The 24,037-nt window shown below is 33.8% G+C and overlaps 1 protein-coding gene across 11 annotated transcripts in view; it reads right to left on the reverse strand.

Moving 5' to 3' along the window:
• Positions 1-24,037, reverse strand: part of LOC123679072 (dipeptidyl peptidase 4) — a 362,978-nt gene that overhangs the window by 199,720 nt on the left and 139,221 nt on the right. For 9 of the 11 annotated variants that reach the window (XM_045616439.1, XM_045616441.1, XM_045616438.1 and 6 more), the window contains 4 exons: positions 21,299-21,469; positions 17,203-17,343; positions 14,145-14,219; positions 14,010-14,075 (listed from right to left, as the gene is read on the reverse strand). In XM_045616439.1, coding sequence (XP_045472395.1) covers positions 14,010-14,075; positions 14,145-14,219; positions 17,203-17,343; positions 21,299-21,469 — 453 coding nt within the window. The remainder of the gene's footprint in view (positions 1-14,009; positions 14,076-14,144; positions 14,220-17,202; positions 17,344-21,298; positions 21,470-24,037) is intronic. The other 2 variants (XM_045616443.1, XM_045616437.1) reach the window with 1 other exon arrangement.

The raw sequence follows: 24,037 nt of genomic DNA on the forward strand, positions 1-24,037 counted from the left end.
AGGTTTGTGACGTCATTGGTGATCTTCTAGATAGAACGATGTATAATTAAGAATTAAATATGCAACGATTTTGCACGCTTCATTCCATGTTACGCTACTGGAATTTTTGAAGACGCGGTAATTTGTCAATTAATCGTGTCATATCATCGGTTGGAATGCATATGCGCGGATTTAGAGAGAATCTTCTGAAAAATTTTCAATGATTAGTGAGACTTCAGCAAGAATACGTACCTAAGATTCAGATTTCAGTCATTATCAATATAATTTGAGACTCGGAATCTTATTTATCGGCGAGAATTGTGTCGGGATTCTCGGTAAGTGAATATTTGTATTCAACAAGTAATAATTTCACCAGAACGAATCAATTTGATTTGAAACAGTAGTTTTTTTTTAGAGTCATCCATCTTGTCGAAACGTATTTCAGGTTTGGTAGAATTCTTTTTGTATCAAATAATGTCAGCAAAACTCCTTCTCAGGTTTATTTGATAATAAATGTAATGATTTCTTTGTAATTTCTTGGTTAGAAATCCGAGAAGGAGTTGTAAATTCAGTTAACATATTCTGATATCTTTGTTCATTTTCTCAAAGCACCTCCCGTGAGATTGGAACAAAGAAAACCTCCCGTGAGATTGGAACAAAAAAAACCTCCCGTGGAATTGGAACAACAGAAACCTTCCTTGAGATACAGAATTTGGGATAGTACCTATGTTAGACCACTTCAGTTCCTGAATCTGAAAGAATACCTGCGTAATACCTGGCATTATCACATCAACTTCGTTGGATGAGGATTGGAATACTATAGCTTCCTGATAAGAACTGGTGTTCAGAAGGCTGAAGATAATTTACAGAAGAGGTTCCATCCTAGTAGCAGAGTAAATCATTTAAAATCGTTTTAAGTTAAGTTTCTAATTTATTATTTTTTTAGAGTGAAAAGGATCGATTAATGTATATTTTAATTTTATTAAATTTGTAAAAACCTGGGTAGGAGTTTTGTTGCCAAATAAGTCAAACCACCCCTAGAAATTAGTCTTAGAGACTCATGGGCAATTGTAACGTTACAAATATTTGAAATGAGCGTCGTTTTGTGTCATTCTAGGAATGGTGGTGCGCCTCACACCTGATACAGTTTAAAAAGGGTCTTTCAAATTGAGTTGTCAAAAGTAAATAGGTGATGAAAAGACACAAAATTTGAATTAAAACTGAAATATTTATTTATAATTAAAATTATAAATAATTAAAAATTATAGTTCATTATCGTGAAAACCTGTAGGAGATCACACGTTTCGGTGGTGATCCAAGATTAGTCGATTTATTCGAGTGTTATATCGTAAGATAATTTCATTTTCTGTTCTATGTGATTTACAAACTTCCACAATTTTTAATCGTACATAATTTGTATTAATTCCTTTTGGTATGATCTGGTTGATATTGCGTTAATTTGAATCACATTGTTTGTTTTAAATCCTCGTTACTTAGGTTTTTAATTAATTCAGACCTGACGCTCTGCATATGTTGCTTGAGATTTCTGATAATCTCGAGCACATTCTGAAGGAAGCCATACCAGATCTGACTTATTGCTTATTTTCACCTGTGGTTTTGATCCTCTGTTTTCTTTTATCCTATTCTCATCCTAGGCCCACCTTGTACGTTTATTTAAGTCTCACCGATCGACCTCGGCTGAGTGAAACGTGTATCTTTTGTTTTTCATCCTTTTTTTATTATTCGAAGTTCGATCATCCTAATAATGTCCAGCCAGCAAAGAAATAATCCTCGTCCTCTTCGGAGTAAGACAGGTGTAGCGGATTCCCAAACCGCTGCTTCATCAAATCAGTTGGACATGGTTTTGTGCAGATTGTCTATCCTCGACGGTATCGCTGGAGATATTGCCGAAATTAAGCAGGCATAGAAAGAGCTTTCAGATAAACTGAGCAGCTGTTTATATTATTCAAGAAGTGTAGAGGCGAATGGCAAAATGTTCAAGCAGCATGCATCATCATAGCAACAATGCAGTGGTGAGCTCAGTGTCCTTAAAGCTTCCCATTCAGTTTTGAGGGAGGACGTCTCGAGGTTGAAAATCAGTTGGGATCGGTTGATGTTGTGGTGTTGGAGAAAGCTAGCATTATATTGAAAAGTGAAGTGTTGACCTTGGTTCTTCCACCTCGGCAGCGGCAACTGCAACCGATGACTCTTCATTAATTACGTTAATCCAGTCGAGTTACTGGATCGTTTTAAGCGAGCTAACAATCTCATTGTCCGAAATGTTCCTGAGTCTGTAGATGTTACAACAGATAAAGCTTTAATTCTTGATATTATTTCGAAGATCAGGGACTGCTCACCCTGCGATGTGATCGCGACCAGAAGACTCGGTAATTTTCGACAGGGGGCGCCCAGACTGGTTAAGGTAGAGTTTTCGAACTCGGCGGTACCTGCCAATATTCTACGTCATTGCTGCCTTTGAGAACTACAGGAAGATTTCAATAGATGATGATAAGACGCCACTGCAGATTAAGCAGCTTCAGGATCTTCGCAAGTAGCTTGAAAGAAAACGTTCTTCTGGGGAGTCTGACCTGACTATTGAATACAGAAAAGGAATCCCTTCTATAATCAAAATACCGTCCTCAAAAAACTGAAGTCTAACTTGATTACGTTGCCACTCAATTATATTGATATTCTTCCACGAGTTCCAAACAGTCATAATGACAAATTTTTCGAATCAATTGACCTTTGTAGGCCTTTGTTCGGCATTTCATGAATTGTAATTAATTGTTCCTTGGGATTGGCATCTTATTCGATATTCCCTGTACGTACCAAGATACCTTTCACGTAGTCCGTTTACTCGCCAGTCTTTGCCGTATACAGGGTGTCTCATTTAAAAGTGTTCACCCTCAATAACGAATCAGAATTTATGAAAACAAAGAGACAGGTCGATTTTTGATGACAGGTGGACATGATCTAAAATGCAAAGCTTGTTTCCACTAGCAACTCCCTGGAGAAGGTTGCAAACTCATCAGGAATTTGAAAAGGAAAAGTTGGTAGTTTTGTAGCACAAATGTATGCATGGATTCAAATTTGTATCAACCTGCAGTTTGTGTTATATTCAAAAAGTTACAGGGTGTTTTTCATGGAATTATGGTACCGATAAAACTAAATGAAATGGAGATGTTATAATTGATCGCATAATTTCTATTGAAAGAAAAATATTTTTAACAAAAAGTTTCAATAAAATTCACCACAAATTCTCAAATTTCTCACCATAAGATTGCATGCAGAGTAAAACCGTGATTATCTTTTATTCGGATGATTAAAAAGTGTTAAATGCCTTTTTTCTCTCCATGCTTATCAGAATCTGCACTGTCATGTCTAGGCAATACGCAAAAAGATCATTGCTTTGAGAAAATTCCGCTTGAGTATTCTGTATTGCAGAATTATTAGAGGTGTGTTTTATCATTTCTTGATAAAAATTACCAAATAGTTTACACGATGGAGGAAAGAAAGTAAATGTTGAAAATTTATTTCTAGAACAATGATTGTGCTAGGGCTACTGCGAGGATGAAAATGATCAAGTCGCCGTAATTGGTCAACTAATGGCTGAACAGGAACAATGTTGAAGTGTTAGAAAGTTGTCACAGGAAACTGGATAATCAAGGGTAAGTGTCCACAGAATATTGAAGCTTGCTAAGTTCCATCCTTATGAAATGGCACGAAGATGTTATTGGTTATGGTTATCGGATAATGGAATTTTGTCAAGAAATTATTGCAAATCCTGTGTTTTTGTACAACGTGTGCTTTTCGGATGAATGCACCTTTTTCCTTAACGGAAACGTCAACAAACATAATTGAAGGTTTTGATCCGATAGAAATCCTCACTTCTTTAGGGAGCAACATTCTCAACACCCACAAAAACTTAACGTCTTGATGGGTATTTTGGGAGATCACTTGATTGGTTCTGTGTTCATTCCTGGAAATCCCACTGGTGACGTGAATCTGGATTTAGTCGAAAACGTGATTGATCTTCTAATCACCGAAGCTTCAAAGGCAGATAAAAACCTTTTAGAAGAGGAGTTACAGTTTGAGCAAGACGGAGCTCCGCCGCACTTTGTAGCTCAGGTGAGATAGTATATGAATGGTAGGGGTCCTCGACGTTGGATAGGTCGAAAGGGCCCAGTGTGGCCTGCGCGATCGCCGGATCTAACACCGCTTGATTTTTTCTTTGGGGCCACTTGAAATCACAAGTTTATATAAAACCAGAGTTGCAGTTTTAGAGGACTTCGGAGCACGAATTGTGGCAGAATGGCGTAAAATTACTGCTGAAATAGTACAGCATGTGCGAAATAATTTTGAAGAACGATTGTATGGCTGCATGCAATATAATGGCGAGCACTTTGAACATTTGCAGTAAATTTTTACTGATACTGTTTGTTAAAAAATATTTTTATTTCAGTAAATTTATACGATCAATTAGAACATGTCTGGTTCATTTAGTTTTATCGGTACCATAATTCCATGAACATATTCCAAAAACATCCTGAAACTTTGTGAATATTCACTTACAAACTTCATACAAATTTGAATCCATGCCTACATTTGTGCTACAAAACTACCCATTTTCCCTTTTCAAATTCCTTATGGGATTGCAACCCTATCCAGAAGGTTGCCAGTAGAAACAAGCTTTATATCCCAGATCATGTCCCCCTGTCATAAAAAATCAACAGTTTGAGTGTTTTCACGAAATCTGATTCGTTCTTGAGTTAATGACGGTGGACACTTTTGAATGAGATACCCTGTATTTCCATTCCTATTCTGAGGCTTATCGAAGCTAAAAGTAGCTTCATTATCAATTTTACTGGTGTTGAGTAGCTGGCCCAACGCCCAAAACCCATCCTTGGAGGACTAGGCTATTCCAGTTTCAAGTCACAAGAAAATCGTAAGTTCTCTCGTAAGTTCCATCACACATGCATAAGTTGCATGATTTGTACCCAGCTACTACGCGATGACTTGCCTTCGAGGACGTGGGAGTAGGATTTGCTGATAAAGCTGAGCTCTTTTCCTAAAGCTTACGACCTTTTCATCGGAACATAGTGGACATTACCTAGAGTTTCATTGCACTATGACCATCGACAAATCATATTGCCTCCGAGATCCTTTGTCAATTTTAAGTAGCCCCACTCTTTTCATCTGCTGAAAATAATCACCTACTAATGACTTAATGCATTGAGGATATACTAACGTATAATTTATCAATCCTTCAACCATAACCCACCATGGCCTACTATTATTCGCTGATCATTCATTGAATAAGTCATAGATCTTGTTCATGAGAAGAAATTTGTAACAAAATGAAAATAGATCATTGAATGTATCAACAACAATAAATGATCCTACCACGGTATTCCATATGATGTTCAGGTGTTCATAAATTTCTATTCTATTGCTTTCCGTTCTCCGATAATGTAAAGACGCACTCGTCTGGAGGCGGCATAACATCGAAGAGAGATACATGAAGCCGCCGTGTTTTTATGTTCGTCAATCAACATTGGAGGGAATATAACAGGTCTTGATTTCACTTATTCTGAATTGAAATGGTCTAAAAAGACCTACTTTTCGCACTTGAATAACTATTTCAGATTCATGTTACAAAGAATACAATTTTCCTGTAGTCCGTTTTCGAGCACCCTCATAATATGTCGTCATTGCAGTAACTATCAATCAGGATAGTATATAGCAGTTATTTAATACATACATCCCGATATGGTTCAATTTAAAACTGCCCTAGTCCACTTATTCATCATTCGCATAAATCCATAAGCCGAATATACAATATTATTGGGCACGGAGCCAACTAATAATTTTTTATGCAATTCGGATATTCATGCCCTGAAAGAAACATGGGTGTTCCTGCACTCTCATTTTCGGTAAGGCTTTCAAATTAATGACTCTAATAAAGTACGTATTGGCGTAATATACCTGTATGATCAGAGGTTATATATAAAGAACTGCCGATGTTATAAAGATTAGCCTGCGTATATAGTGCCGATCTGAGTCATAAATACACGACTCTGCACTTTATGACCCCAAAGCATCATGTTCGTATTTTATTCCACCCATAAAACGAGGAAAATTCGAACCATTCCTGTAATCATCGATGATTTTCAGAAATATGGCCTGGCAAACTACTAGATTGAATTTTAAAGCTGAAATATTGTGAACAACGTAGAAAGGAGGATAGTGGAACTTTACTATACTGATAGAGTTCTCCTACTGTTTGCGAGAGGATAAAGATTGAGCTCGGTGGAAAACAACGTAGAGTGAAAATATTCATTCTATATGGTATCTCATTGATTTCTTACAGAAATTGTTTTGAAATAAAACGACAAATATTCTTTTTCCACTTTCAATTGTTTAGCTATACGTTACTTCTTCAGAATATAGATTTCGAATAACGAATAAATGACCTATTTTACAGGGTGTCCCAACGAAAATTTGACCTCCTCCAGAACTCAGTTTTGAAGAATACGAAAATAATTTTCAAGTTCTGTATTTAGGGAGAAAGAATTTCTATTTCGAAAAAACCACCTGGAGTGGCAACAATTTTTTTTCTATTGGGAATAGTAGGCTGATGTGTTCTAATAAAAATGCATCCTAGTTGAAATTTTCAAATAGGGTGGTTTTTTCAGCTGCGATGTTTGAAGAACAGAAAAACTTCTCAACTAAAACCACATTGTACATCTTCTTCCTATTCAAAGAATGTTGCTACCCTCAGGTGTTTTTTTCGGAACAATGACGTCATGAAATTATTTCTCCTCAATAAATAACTTGAGAATAATTTTTTAATTCTTCAAAACTCTTAGGTTCTTGAGTTTGGGAGTTTCAACTTCACTTTTTGACGGTTAAGTTCAATATTACATTATTTCTTGAATATTGAATCAATTTTGACAATTTTAACTGGGTTTTGTGCAGAAAATAAATAACTTTCACAACAAACACTCGACATCTGGGGGTGTATGTCTTCGATAAATTCCATCTTCAAAGTCTTGAATCAATTGTGGAGCATTGGCATAGACCTTATCATTTACGTGATCCGAAAGGAAAAAGTTATAAGGTGTTAATTCACAAGAACTCGATGGCCAATTGTGATCACCTTTTTGAGAAATAATACGACCAGGAAAATTTTCTTGCAAAATTGTGATTGTTTCGTGGCTTGTGACGCATGTAGCGCCGTCTTGTTGCAAATAAACGTCGTTCACATAATTATCTTCGAATTCCAACCTTTAAAATCATTATACATAGTCAAATTTTCAGATGGCGGGATATTCAAATTAAAACCTCGTATTTCAAAACCCTGTATACAGGGTGTCCCGGGAAGAATGCGACAAACGAATACCATGAATTAAGGTCATCATGGAGGACCCGTATTAAGAGGTTTCAATCGCCTGAGTGCCTTCGTTTGGGATATACAGGGTGATGTTCATCTTTCGAGTGAAATTTCACTCTTGAATAACTCTTCAACTAATCGACTGAATAGTTTCAAATTTTGAAGTTTTATCACCCTTTACTATCGCCTTTCTTCAATATTCCTGAATTCGAGTAAATCAGATCCAGACTAGGAAAATTTCAGACATTTCCTATTATCGTGAATATTGGATCACCCTGTACGTGAACATTATGATTTTGTTCCGTTTTCGTAACCACAAAGAATTAATTCATTAGGAAAATTCTAAATCTCTACTTGGCACGGTCATACAGGGTGATCAATAAACATTCCCTTATGAGTGAAATTTTTTTAATTCAATAACTCTTCAATAAATCCACCGAATAATTTCAAGTTTTGTCACATTTCACTATCGGCTTCCTTCAATAATTCTGTAATCGAAATAATCAGGTCCGGACTAGGAAAATTTCATACTTTTTTATTTTCGTGAATATTGAATCACCCTGTAAACCAATATCATAATTTTTTCGTTTTCGTAACCTCAAAACAACTTCTATTTTGTTCATAGAATTGAAGCCAAAATTATATAGAATGTTGAAATCTTAATTTGCTCTACGATCATTTTTTCTTACAAACTATGATCTAGACTCGACCAATCCTCAATTGAAACAATTTCATCACAAGGAAAATAATAATATAAGATGATCTCTTAACCAGATATTCCAGACAATGTTGTTTCCAACATTGCTTGGCCTCGAGTACAATATTCATGACCATCCCGAGAAGTAAATGTAAGGAGAATATACCACATCTAGAATGAACGGTAAGTGCAGATATTATCGCTACATTAATCTCGTGGAACCGTAAAATAAAAGATGAAATGCAAAAAAGAACAATATTTGGATGGAAGAGACACAATGACTGTTTTATTTCCTGCAGCCGCAAAAGGGCCCGACGGTAATCAGTGTAGAGATACATGGCGGTCCTGCAGTGTTTCAGGAACGTCAATGGCTGCTTGCCAGAATGTTTTTATTCCTCTACGACAATTTCTTCTCATAAATAACTCGACGTAATCCCAAATGGCGTTTCAATAATCTCCTTTTGGTTTTTCTCGCACATTTTCGTCTGTAGCTGTGGCAGAATTATTTGGCCCCAGAGATTAATTTCTTCTTCTTTTGATGGTATTGGTTGAAAAAAAAATTCCACTCGAAAGTTCATCATCTTCATCAATTTCCTGAATTTATCGTTTTCTAAGGTTTAATATGGAAATCTAGAGAATGATTAGGTATCATTATTTCCTAACAATAGAATACCTTTATCTATTTTGAGTATATCCAAACATTTAAGAGGGGTTTATACCACGTGACTCGTGATCTGCCAAAGTTTAACTACTCCTTCTTCCTCAGCGTTTTTGAGATACCACCACTTTTCAAGATGGGTGAAAAACTACTCCTCCCTCCTCAGTGTTTTTGAAATGCCACCACTTTTCAGAATGGGTGATGCCAATTCAAACGTTCCTCTAATTTACCGTCCCTTTCTATCACATGCAAGAATTCAAAATTCGTTTTCACGTCTTCATACATTCTTTGTAATGTCGAGAGATCAATAAAGAATATTTGAAATTGAATTCATTTTTAATTTCAGAAACACCGCTTTTGCATCCTTTGACAAGACTTTTGTTGATATTTTAATGTGATAATTCATAAAAAAATTAATATCTTTTCGGAAAGGTAGACGATCCAATTATTTATTCTTCAATAAAAAATTCATTTAGTTCTTTTTTTTCATTTCAAAAAAAAAATAAGGACTTTCCGCAATGACGTAATCTTTCAAATGAATAATTATAGGAAACCTCATATAAATCGATGGTCTCTAGGGTAAAATAAAGCGTACTAATTTTAGAACTGATATCTGAAACGATATAGACCCCTCTTAACAGCAGAATAATTATTTATAATACAAGTGCAGAAGGCATTAATTTTCTTCCACAAGTTCAAATGTCAAAAACGAGCAATGAGGTGTTGAGTTTTTGATTGAATGAGTGAGGTGAATTCAAAGTTCAGAACCACAGCTCGAAACAAACGACTGTGCATTTTGAGTTGTAACCAAAATGTACTCATAATTTTGGCGCCCAACGAGGGGTGCTAAGGTCTTTCTGGTCATTCGATCACTAGATCTCTCAGTTTTCCTGGTGAAGGTGACTGGTAATTCGGGATAAATTTACATCCTTGATCCGGATAGTTCAAATTTTCATCATCTCTCGGCAATTATATCTGATTTTGCAGTTGGGATTTTTTTTTAAATAAGTTTTCAAATTTTCCCTTTACTTTATATAACTTCTTTGAATTTTCTTTTTTGAGAAATATAACTCAACCCGAAAATATATGTAACCTTTGTGTTACAACTCAAAATGCCCGAACACAGTCGTTTGTTTTGAGTCGTGGTTCTGATATCTGAATTCACCACAATGGAAGGGACAGAAACCCAGGTCGATCAAACACCTCTTATATTTAAACAAGTATTTTACAATTTGAATTTTTGAAATATCTGGTAACAGAAAGATTCACTTACAATATTTCACAAAATGAGAATATATATAAGTGAATCCGAAATGTATATATGTACAAGAATAAAGAATAAAATTTTCCAAATTCACAAATTACTTCCCAGAAGTGATGAAAGTCCTAGTTCTATACTGAGCCAACATTCCTCCACCATAGTTGATAAGAACTAAGATCTGACAGTTCTTTAAAAGCAAGCTGAGAATTAACAATGATATTGAGCTGTCTTTTGACGAGGGACTCTCAATGTAATAATCGAAATTTCAGCTTTTATCAGGAACTCCAATCAGGAATTTAGTAAAAAAGATATACCAAAAATAAACCTTTTTTGAGGGTTGTATCCATATAATGAAGAAAACTAAATTTATAATTTTCCTGATATGTAGCAATAAATCATGAAGATTCGATAAACTCGTATGATCATCTCAAAAAAGTTGTACACACAGAAACACAGTGTATCTCGAAAAAAAAGCGTTTTCTTGCCCATGTTTATGGAACTTTTCATTCTTAAAATTAACCAAGATATCTTTTATTTACATTTGTACCTCCAATTTATTAGATAACCTGTATGATATGACACTGTGTTCGGGAAATGAGTGCTCAAAAATTGTAAATAGCCTGGTCAGATCATATAAATGATAAATAATTCCTGATAATTTCAGAGGTAGGAAAGCCGATGAAGATGACTCTAAAAAACTAGCGACTACAAAAAGAATAATATTTTTTCTGTTCACCCCACCCCACCTCTCTCAAATCAACAATTTCCATTCATTTGGAAAATATGGATGAGTTATTCAGATTTTTCATTCAATTCTTCTTTCACAAAACTCCAGTGATATCCGACTCAATATAAACTACCTCCAAGCCGATCACCCATAACATTATAATAAAATGCATGAATACAGAAATTTATTGGGCGATTCTATGCTGTATTGCCGAATTCGCCGCCATTTACGACTTGAAGTTCTGCTTCCACGCGGTTTACTGCATGCTAAGGTGGCTCATAAAAGTTTTCACTCCACCAAGGCAGTTAATCTCGAATTCGATAATAGCACTCTAGAAAGTGATCTACGAGCTCGAAATTAGGCAGGAGCAAATGGAACGATAAACGTCGGGACTTCACGGTGAATGTTCTTTCTTGCTTTTGAAATCTTAATCAGACTATCGATCGTGATGGATGCGATTCATATTCTGGGGATTTTCTCTGGTTACCGCGATCACCTATCAAAGCTGTTGGATTTTTCTGCTTGACGAGCATTGTTGGAAACTCATTTCAAAAAAATAAATGAAATACATCGTTATATGCCAATTAGATTATTTTCACGCATAAGGCTGGGACTTCATCAAAACAAAACATTCAGAGATAAGGAAATTATATCATATAGCTCAAATGAGTCTACTTGATGGGGGCAATCTAATATTATTATCAAAACTATGATAATATTATGCCAAAATTCTCACTATCTGATATATATTTTTTGTTAATAAAAACAATTCCTACTGATATTCGTATCAACAAAAAGAGAAATAAATTATCCAAAACAGTTAATGAATTGAATAAATAAATCACATAAAGACAGAAGTTTTAAGTTGGTTTTAATATTTTGTTAGTTGGAATTGTATTTCTAGACATAAAAGTATATATCAGGTATTTATCAGGTATATAAAAGGTTTTGGCATAATGTCGTCATAATTTTGACATTTATATTAGATTGACTTCATTATGTGAACTCTTTCGACCTTTATATAATTTAAGTAAAAGTTAAAGTTTTTCTTTAAAGCAATAATGAAATTCATAATAATTCATATACAAGTGAGATCAACTGAATGGTGAAATTAAATTCTCGAAAAATGTTATTTCAATTGTGAATCGGTTTGCATATCCATTTCACAGAATAGTAAGGAAGAAAATCTATGACTTTATTAATTCAGATCACTACCTCTGTAAAATGTGTCAGGTACTCTTCCTTTCAATTAGCCTATGCTGTTCTCTGTTTCTGTGAAAATGAACATACAAGTTTTAAGTTTGTAAATTTGGACTATAAGATACTGATTAGGAAAAATTGTATGAAAACATACAAAAATTCTGAAACGTACGTCTGTATTCATGTTATTTCATTCATTCATTATCTGTTTATTCAATTGTATAGTTTTGGACGATTTATTTTTCTTTTGGTTGGTTTCAATATTTTGCCAATTGGATTTTCGTGACAAAAAGTATAAATCAAGCTTTGACAAAATTTTTTGAAATTATCTAATGTCGTAATTTTACGAATACTAGGTTTACATCTCATGCTGTCTTCGCGGTTTGGGTATCAAAAAAAAAACATAGAAATTTTTAAAATTTCTACTACAAATAATTATAGAAAACGGTTAGTAGAAAAACCTATAAACAAGAAAAATAACGTTCACGGGATGTTATTATGTTAGAGAGAACACCGAATAGCCTAACCTATAGTTGGAAATATTTCAGAGTAAGTAAACATGAAATGAACATTTTAGAACCACAACTGAACCTAAACAATCTTGGCTAAAGATAAAATTGAAATCAGGTATGTACGAAATTGAAATATTTAGATTTTGAAAGTGTGGAAGCAGCACGCTGAGCTTTGCATATATGTTTTCAATTCAGTTATCAAACTGCTGTTTCTGATGATGATAGAAAGAATAGAACAAGAGTATGAGTACGAGTACTTTCGAACTTGTTCATTTTCAGTTTATATTTTTCTCGAAATTCACCTGAATATACCAAATTACGTAGAAGAATTACAGAAATCATCGAGTAGCTAGTATATTACCATGAACATCAAAACCATCTTCGAAGCATTCAGAAAGATCTAGGAGGCTTCAAGAATATCAAGAATTCTTAGGGCTTGTGTTAGTGGGAACAAGTTTGTTACTGTGCCCTATCGTCATTTCAGGAATAGCAATATCATTCGTTTAACGAACAAGGTATAAATATGGGTTAGTAGCCAAAGCAATTCTCACAAAATTCAATACACAGGAACACAAAAAAGCACGTATCGGCTGATGTGTACAGGGTGGGCAAATTTCGATGTTTTAACACTAAAACTTTTAAATCAGAGGAGATAGACAAAATTTGATACCCCATTATCGTTCTTTCGCGGATTCTACGTAAAAAAAGTGCCTGTATGATGTTTCGATATCAGAGCTTTATCATCAGTATTAACAGAGATTTTTTTTTCGATATCGCAATTTTTCAAATTTTCGCTTATAACTCGAAAACAAAAATTAATACTGCTCTTGTTAGTTTCTAAGGAAGAGAGAACGAGAATGGGTATCAGATTTCCTCTCCTCTGAATTAAAAGTTGTAGTGCTAATACATCGAAATTTGACCACCCTCTACAGTTTGACTTTCAATGAAAGACACAATAAAATTTGAAGAATAAGAAAGAAATTTGGATTATAATTTGCAAGAAACACTATTTAATAAAATAAATTAGTTTTGATTTTCATTTATGTATCTACCTTGCTTATTAAAAAAAAACTCCTCATGAGATTCTCTCAGATTCATTTTCATTGAAATATGAAAAGAAAAGACGATATAGTCTTTATTTTCACGCTTTGCATTTTTTTTTGCTCAAATTACTTTCTGCAAATAATCGGATAATTCATTCGATGAAACTATTTGGATACTGAAAATTTTGTATGAAATGAACATTTCCGGAGAAAAAATCAGGTTGAGAAATATAAAAAAAATTTAATAATCACCTGTTGAAATTTATTAATATAAGGTTCATGATCGCTTTAGTAGTACCTAACCTATTAATTGTGTTATGATTGGAAATGTGAAAAATATTTTATGCTTATATTTTAACCTTATATATTTTCTTGATCAGATCAAGTCTTCAAGTATCTTATGATTGAATGTTTGTTAATTAGAATGCCTTTCAAACCTCACACTACCAATTTGGAACAATAAATTGGTCGTTCATATCATTTTTTCAAATCAGGATGCATCAAATTTTTCAAAAAATCGAATCACTCGTTCAACTCACCGATTTAATTCGATTTATGTGTTTCTTATTATGTTCTAAATGGTAATAGTCATCAAAGCATGGATACTGAAGAAGAAGAGATGATGATATAGTGAAATATGCAACTAAAACATTGTGAGAAACTGATTAACTTACCGTTTTTACATTATGTTGAAAAAGAACATATTTAAGATCCCTGGAACACTGATATCCTTTGACGTTGAGTTGTCTCTGAAAAAAACAGAACTGTTATTCATCGAAAAACATAGTTCTTTGTTTAGAAAAAATCAAATGGAGATGTAATATCAGCTCATAACGAATATAATTCATAGATAAATAATGGTTTAACGTGTCTGTGTATTAACATGTTAATTGTCTGAATGCCGTGAAATTAATTTAAAATATAATCTATATTTTTCGGACGAACCGTACCTCCGAGAAATATTATTAATAATATTATTTCAACAAGCTTATACTGCCATCATATTTCGCGAATTACATTTGTCAATGTGCACGACCGATGTAATCACCAATTGGCTCTCAAAAAATTGTGATTTAACACTTTCGAATTGATTTTTATGAAGATTGCAGACTTCGACGAGAAACGTTGGATGCTATTGGAGTTCATCTGATTTATTGGTAATCTCAATGAAATGGGTCCTGCTCGAGAATAACGTGTTATTCCAAATTGAATCGTTATGCGCTGCATTTCTGTGAATCAAGATATACACATATAAATAGATTTTAATGAAATGAAAATTTCACACAGAGGTAGAGAAGGTAAACGTTTGGATTTCTTCTTTCTCCCAATTCTAAACTATCAATCAGATTTCCTCCTATCTCCGGTTTTAACATCTGTTATGTAGAATTTATTAATACTTTGTGTATATTTTATATTCAGTTTTAAGAATGGGATGAAACCCGAAACATGCATGTCAACAGTAAATTAAAATTATATGCGTTTGATCGTTCAAGTGATTATCTTTCTCGACGCAAACAGGGTGTTAATGTATATTTTAATTAAAATTGTGAAACGTATAGCCACCTGTTAATGTTCTTTGATCAATATTGAAATGCCTTCCTTTCATGTGGAAAATAATATAATGATAATAGTTCAGGTAAGAAACATATGATTTCCGTTTCATCTAAATCCACAAAAAAGTCAACCACAAGAAATGCAGTCACTGGAAGGAAAAATGAGGAAAGGATTGACCTGAAGTGAACAGTTTTGGAGTTCTATTTCAAGCATGCGTCAATTCCACCCTTGGAGACCACATAATTGTATAAGGGTATATAAAACCTCAAAAGGCACAACTGACGCATTAATAAACTAGCGCTCAAACACTATCGATTTCAATCAGTGCATTCCTCAGTTGTTAAGATATTCCGCTAGAATTTTCTAAAATAATGACAAGGAAAATATAACAAGACCTTGATATCTATCTGATCTAAATTTCTAACGTATTTCACAATAATTTGAATAGATATAATTTTTGCGTTGATAATCTGATAAGAAAACATTGCTCTGCTTGTTTTTCTTTTTAATTAGTATGGCCTGAAGATGATCTCTTCTTCTTCTTCTCGTGCCTTATCCTTATCTCTAGGAGATCGAAACATGTTGCCAATTTAATAAAACATTTGTATTCGCCATAAAAAGTTTCTCCTTTTTTTTAATTGTTTAGTTATTTGAAGTGTATCAACGTATCTATATGTATATCATGATGCAAGCGTATTCGTACTTTTAAAAACAACGTTAAATATTGATATAATACTTTGAGTAAGTGACAGTTATTTTTACTGATAATAAACGGTTGGTTACAAAACCATTTCACAACGTTATATCAACATACCTGTGCCCTTTTGGTATGTTCGCTTCTGGAGTGAAAACCCTTTCATTCATAGAAATAGGCGAGAATATTTCAGCATAGAATGCGAATCAAGTTACCTATAAGGCCAATCATTTCTCAGATATTTCAAACAGAATGTTATGTTCTTCCATTAGAATATTCGAATTTCGTTGTTAAAAACTATTCCTTGATTTGATCTTGATCCTTGATTTGATTTTGATCCTTGATTTCAATTTGATGAAATGGGTATATTTCGAGTTATTGGAAAAATAAAAATTCAACAAGTTGTAGAGTTTTTCAATGTGAGGATTCATTTTGAATAGCCTACTTTCTAGACAGCTATCATCTTTCAATATTAAAAAATAAAATAATATTAAATATTAAAAAATAAATAATATTATAAATAAAATAAAAATTATGTCTTTACTAAGAATGAAACGATACACGCTTCAACAACACTCAGAAATTGTTGAAATTCACTACAAAAATGTTGAAAAGTTTGTAGTCTCAGTTTGCAAAACTAAAGCATTTTTTGTCGTTGTCGTCAAGCATCTTCTCGACCGACAATAGTAGCTATTGGGACAAGTTAGTGATAAAAAGAATCGAAACCGCGAGCGTTGCTCAGGAACAATTGAGAATATTGCTGCTGTAGCCTGTAGTGTTAACGAAAACCCAGGTTTGTCGTTTCCTCGTTGATCTTGAGAATTAGGCATTCCACAAACGATAATACACAGTATTTTGCATAAAGTCTCAAGCCTTTTAAATTTCAGTTAACCCAAGCAACGTCTTATCTTCGCTGTTTGGATCTTCGAAATGCATCAAAAGCCTATCCAACCTCAAGATGTAATTTTTTGGTGCAGTTTCTGGCTGGTGGCATAATTGGACATTACTCATTCGAAAATGACCTCTCATTGAAAAACTCTTCTCCATTTTGAAATCATTGATCATATTAGGAAATCAAAATTTCCCTGTGAATTTCATATGTCTATCTTTTCTTTGAAAATTTATATTTATGGCTATATAAACAGGAAGAATCGAATTCAACCATAATTGCGAAGCCCTAACTAAGATTTTTTTTTCAAGTTACCAGTTTTTTCGGCACCGAACAAAATACCTACATAAGGTTCACAAAAATGAAAAAACTAAGCATTGATGAAATGACACTCTAATGAACTGACCGGTGATGTCCTTCACCCAGTGACCTCATTTGGGAACTGAAGACCCGAAAGATTAATAGTCTCACTGTCCCCCAGTATCCTTCTACATTTCTCAACACACCCCTTAGGTTCAACAGTTTGTCCCATTCGCTGTATTACACCGGCTACCCTAGGGAGAATTACCAGGGGTTAAGGAAATGAGATACTCACCAAAGTATGATTTGTCACCAGAACGCTGACAGTGATGTTGTTTCCCATTTCCAAGACTGCCAGACTACCGTCGTCAGATTGAAAAACGAAATGTGTTGAGGATATCCAGGAGGAAGGCAATCGTCTTGGGTTCAGGTCTCCCTGGAAATTCATCATGTGGACAGTTTACGTGGTGGAAAACACATTGTGAATTTTGCACTGTGAGTTGACAGTGATTGCAATTTTATAAAAAACTTTTTTGGTTATATCGTTCTTTGTTTTAATACATTAAACTAAGTGTTACTGTTAATTTCCAACATTTTTTGTCCTCACAATGATAATTCGACCCTTTCACCTTTTATTTATACATATTTGCATTTTCAACTTATACCAATTTTATTTGTTTTTCTCTGTAGTCAATATGACCCAGTCCAAATAGGTAGCCTAATTTCGTCAATGATTCTTACTCTGTAAGTTGAATTGCAAAGCAATGATTTATTATTTATACTTCAGTTTCGATTTCTTAAAACATCTAATTGAAATATCTCACTATGGGGAATGAATCTGGGGTTATTCAAACCAATATCAGAATTGAATTCATGGAATCTTTTCCGAAATTATTGTTGAGACAAGTGAGTACAAAATTCCCCTTTTTCTCTCAATTAAGATGATCCTGGAAAATGGCTATATTTGTGATCAAATTTTAATGTATTCTAATTCTAATTGTAATTTTCAAATTGAAAGCTCAGAACGATAGACTTATAAACATTTATCATCAAAATTGTTCTTTGCATAATTGCACACAATCATCAATAAACTGAATGATCCATCTATGGGAAATATTGAAACAAATAACTTATTGCTGACATTTAATTATCAAAGATATTACCAAGAGTGCTTCAAATTTTATCGATATTTTTTTTACACGATACCTTGTTCATTTGGCGAAAATATGGAAACAAATCAATTGATCACTCCTACTAACGAGCTCACGACTTAATTTTCGTTTTGTTAGAATACTCTTGCCTCAAATGTACAAGTTTGAGTGGTGGAAATGAAAAAAATCTGATAAAATTTGAAGAACGAGTTGTATATTTGAGAAAAATATTTTTTTCAACAATTTAAATGACCAATATTCCTTTGGGTGATTGCACTGAATCGGTTCGTGTTCATTTCTCAATAAACTTCGAAGAACTTTCAGCTGACCATAATGACAAATTCAAAGTAAAATTTTGACATTTCAATGTAAACAAGGTATCATCGATGAGGAAGCAGTGTTTTAAGTATAATACTGAATGATTTGCTAGATGATACATTGCTATTAGTTGAAACCACCAAAATGTCAGATTTTGACATGTGAAAAAAATAATCTGGGGTAATATTACAAGAGCTCAGTTTTAGCCGTATATTTTTTGTGGTCATTATCGAATATTTACATCGGCAAATTTAACGAGAGTTGAAAGACGAAAGACAAAAACATGAGAGCGTGATTCTGTCAGAACTGATCGACTTGAATTACATATAGGGTTTTCCAAAAAGATGTTTCATTTTGAATAACCTGCTTTCTGTCCAGCTCTCTCTTTTGAAATTGTCACCTTTCGAAACTTGACAAGTAATAACTACGTCATTTCTAAAAATGGAACATGCTCTTACTCGAAGAAGTGAACTTTATTGGTCATCGAGATCCAGGGCCCCCGCACTCGCGGGCGCCACTCTAAAAGGGCGCCAAAACCTCTTATAGACCGCATGAAGAACCGATGGACCAAAGGTTTTCCAAAAAGATTCTTTCAAATTTTTCAACATTTTTTTTTCCAAACTTCTTTGTTGCAATTTATACAAGTTTCCGAACGTCGCAATCGGCATGAAATATCTAGATATTGGTTTACAAAAACGCATACTCGATGCTAATCCTAGGGCATTTTTTGCGCTATGTGCTGCACACAGCTTAAATTTAACTGAAAATTATGCTGATAAGGTTTAAAATAAACAGTGGACTCTTTTGATATTGTAAAACAACTTTATATATATTTCTCTCCATCCACAAAAAGATTGGAATGTTATAAACAGCATGATCCTCAGTTACGTCTAAAACCCCTAAGTGATACTAGATGGTCAAGTAGAATTGATGCTAAAGTTTCATTTTATTCAAATATGTGATAGCCTTTTAGAAATAGCAGAAAATGATACTTTTAACATAAAAACAAGACATAAAGCAAGTTCTCTTTGATTAAATATTCATTCTTTTAAATTTATTTGAAGTATCATAATTTCTTATGATGTTTCATTCCAGATTAATATTGTAAGCAACATGATGCAAAGTGTAGCGATTGACATTTAAGTGTCAAAACCATTTGAAGAATTTAGTTGATCATTTCAAAAATTATAGGGATGATATTGTTCTTGAGGAAAAACTTGCGGGAGCTGGAAAACTAGCGTCTGTTCTTGAGATAGATCAAGGTTTTTCTCCATTATATACTTTAAGACGAAAGTATAAACCGAAATTGTTCGATTATGAACAGACGGAAGATCCAAAAATCGCTTTTAAAATAAATTTCTTTTAGAAAATAATTGATCAAACACTAAATTCCTTAAATAGTAGATAACGTTAACGTTTTCGGTTTTATTTGTGATATTCTTAAATTAAATGACAAATATCTATTGAAATGCTGTCATGCTCTTCAACAAAAGCTAACTGATGACAGGAAAAAAAGAGACTGACGTGAAAGAAAATGATTTATTCAACGAGATAAAAGCCCTAGGATTGTTTTCATTATCTGGAGCGAAAATCCTCTTGAAATTCTACAATATATGTATTTTTGAAAATAATCTAACTTCTTCTCTACCGAATCTTAGTATTGCTTCAAGAATCCTTCTCACTTTACCTGTGTCCTGTGTCTGTTGCTTCTGGTGAGAGATCATTCACTGAATTAAAAATTTTTAAAAACTATTTGAAGTCTACCATGTCTTAAGAAAGATTTTCTGCATTGGCAATCTTAGATATAGAGCAAGAGATACTCGATAAAATTGATTGATTGATAATATAAAAGAATTTGCAGCAGCCAAATCTAGAAAAACTTCCATTCAATTTCTGGATTGATCTTAATTGAATGTTTATGCCTTTATGAATAATTTATAGAAGAATACAGCTTAAGTTTTGAAACACATTTGAAATGTATTATGTTACAAATAACACCATAAAGTTCTTAAGGCAATGAAGGTTGCTGATAGATTTTCAACCATTCTACACTAAATACTCAACTAAACTTAAGAAAAAAAATTTCCGATTATACAGTAGTACTTTTCTCCACCTCCCCCCTTTAAGGGGCGCCAAAATATGTTCCGCACGCGGGCGTTGATGTCCCTTGCGAGGGCCCTATCGAGATCTTGTTATTTAACACCTTCAGACTTTTTTGAGGCCACGTGAAAGATAAGGAGTATGCCATTGCTCCACAATCGATTCAAGACCTTAAGATGCAATTCGTGAAGTTATCGAGGACATAAAACCGCAAATGTGAGAATTGGTATTGAAAAACGTCATGAAAAAGGTATGGTGTGTTGGCACCGTAGCCGTGGCCGACATATCTTCCTGATGAAAAAATCTAAACATTAATGTAGAAAAACTGGGACACTGTGTGAAGTGTGAATTTTTAACCATTTCTAACCACATAGTGCTTTTTTTCTCTGAATTTCGTTGCAAAACGAGCCTATAAAATCAAAACAAAGAAAAATCTCAAAAGAGATTACAGAATGATATAGATACATTTCTATATTTCGATATGAATGATATACATTTCTGAGGACGCTGAGGTTACTAGTTCAGTAAGTTCAGTTTGTGGCTGCCAAGGGAAACTTTTTTGACAATTACAAAAAAATATTCAGTATCAAGTGCGGTAAGCATATTTTGTTGATCGATGACAAGTTTTTGTAGCGACTCTAATCATTGTCTGAGATCGGTAGTGTATAAAACGTTATTTTTACAACGTTTCTGCACGACTCATTTTTTATATCTGAATGATACCCCTCATTGGGAAACCTTTTATAAGAAAATTGCCCTAACAGTGACGAATTTTCGTTTATCCAACTGAAAAATATGAAATTACACTCAAGACCAAGTTACCTGCAAATATTCTTCTAGCTGCATTCTCCTACCGTGCCAGTAAAGTAACTCATCCACGTATCCTACGAAGAAAATGGCAGCAACTATCCCGGAGATAACAAGACCAATTACTAGGAGGGAGAAGATAATAGACCACCAGTTATGTCCTTCGTCATCCTGCAGTGCTAGCTCCTATACAAAGAAACAGGTGGATCAGATGTACTTTCGAGCATAAAATATGAGAAGGAAGTATAAAGGGTGCTGTTTTATGTAACAATTCTAGGGGTTGGAAAGTACGGCAATAGCCAAAATGATGCATGCGTTGAACAATTCAAAATTTCTTCGTTATCTTGCGTCGTTGAATTTAATTCTTTGGAGATGAAATATATTCGTTATGGGCTTCTCGAAACGTAATAGATTTTATATCTAAAAAGGCATAATTTGGAACATTCAATGCAACATAAAGATTTTAGAAGGAGTCCTCAAAAGAGTTCTGCTTAGTTGGTGAAATTTTACAAACTTAGGATATCACAACACAATGCTTTTCGATTAACGTGGACAAGAAAGCATATTTTATGGTAATAGTATATTATTTCATAAGGGGAAGTGTTACGGCAACTCAATTACCATACTTATTTAGTATTTTTGTCCCGATATTCTTCTTATATTTTGCAACATGCTTGGTATTGTCATTCTACATTATTATTCCAATTTTCATCTCGATATCTTCCGCAGTAACAAAAAAAAGTCGAATTTTTCCTATTAACGAATATGAGATTCAAACCTGCCCTGAAAATTTCAAGTTCTATTCAAGTTATCGTGTTCAGGAACAGACGTCCGGCCAAATGGACAAAATCGAATTTAAGAACGGATTCCTCATTTGTAAGAAGAAACGTTTTGTAATCGTTTGAAACCATTCCCGACTAAAAATTCGAAATTGAACAAAAATCGTGACTATATGATACAACGATCTGAAAAAGCAAGCCAAGGTGCAAAAATATAATAAAATACAATTAATCTAATAATAATTAAACGATGAAGAAGTCACTCAATGAAATATAAATAATAAAAGCTAATAATGGATAAGAGGAAATAATTAAATGAAGTAAAATGACTGCTATTGATAAATGAAGAGAAAAAATAGTTCGTGTTATTCTGGATGATGAATCCACTCGTTCGAATATATGTAGGCTTGGTTAATCGATCGTCTAGAGGTATGATTCGATTACCTGGCCTTTCGTCTTTTTCTCCGTGACTTTGTTGGATTTGTAATAATAATTAAACTTTTTTGAATGATTTACATCTATTTACAAAGCCACAATTATACATTACAAACTCAGTATTGGGAAGATCTTATTTACGTCTTAATTACAGGTTTCTCACTACGGTACTGAATTTCGTCTTTAACTCGTTTGTTGATTACTCGAAACGTCTTGGATTATCACGTCTTCGTCGTACTTCAAGTTTCCGGTCGTCTCGTCTTTAACTTGTTCGCGACTCGTCTTAATCTAGTCCGCGAAACGTCTTTTCGTCTTACGTCTTTAGTTGACCGCCCGAACTTGACTCGTCTTCGACTTAAGTTAAAACTGTACCGTCTGTACCCGTCTTCGGTTTAATTTGAACTGTGCTCTCTGCCGATTAGAACTACCCTCTCTCGAATATAGACCTCTCTTCTCTCGGTTTGGCAACACCCTTAGGGGAAGGAACTATCCCCTAGTCCAATAAAAGCTTTTGCCGTACCGCCCCCAAAGATCTTCGCGGATTCCTGGAAATCGAATATTCTTGAAGGACTAGAACCTGAGAAACAGATGTAACACATCTGGTACAACCGTCTTGTTCTAGAGCTTTCCCAACCCCAGTAAATCTCTTGAGTTTTACAACAGACATGACACATTCTTCGACATCCCGAAGAATTACACATCCTCTTTACATTATATACAATGACAATTCGTTCCCTGTAAATCGATTGAAACTGTCATGCCCTCGACACTAAAAGAAACTAATAGGTCTCCAAGCATCCGGTTGACCATCTCAATTCATTACAGGGAATAATAACTGGATCCTACATATATACTGAAAAAAACGTTCAGGAACAGTTGCGAATACTTAAAAATTCTAGATATCGTACACAACAATGAGAAATATTCGATCTATTGAATTCAATTCAATTGAAGTTGAAACCGCCATATTGCTGGTCTTTTTTAGGAAAAGAATGTAGTAATGTGAACGAATAGGTTTTCTAAGTGTTGAATTTCCAATGTTCCAATTATGTGGGTAGAAATATAGAAAATTAAGATACAAAGCAAGTATTTGTATGCAACAACATAGAGATATGGAACTTAAGCAAATAGAAAATCCAAATAAATAAATGAAAAATACAAAATGGGAAATAAATTTTCCATTTAGTGATGAATGTATAAAAATTGACCTAGTTCATTATAAGGCTTTCAGATGAACATTTCAGAAAAAACTTTCATCAATAATTCAATTCAATAATCAATTTAAACAATAAAAATATTAACAAAAATTTTTTATTGTTCGGACAATTGTCCTTTTTCAAATGTTTAATCAAATGCCACTTGAAAGCGTTATGATACACTAAGTCAATTTTTATACTTGCATTTATCACTAATGGGAAAATTTGAAAAATTAATTTTTGTAGATTTTCGTGTATAGTCTTTGCTTTGTACTCGTTTATCTCGGAAATGGTACATTCTATGCAAAACATTCAGAAGACCTTTTATTTTTGTGAACCGCTGT

Source organism: Harmonia axyridis, chromosome 4 (genome assembly GCF_914767665.1).
Source record: "Harmonia axyridis chromosome 4, icHarAxyr1.1, whole genome shotgun sequence".
NCBI lineage: Eukaryota > Metazoa > Arthropoda > Insecta > Coleoptera > Coccinellidae > Harmonia > Harmonia axyridis.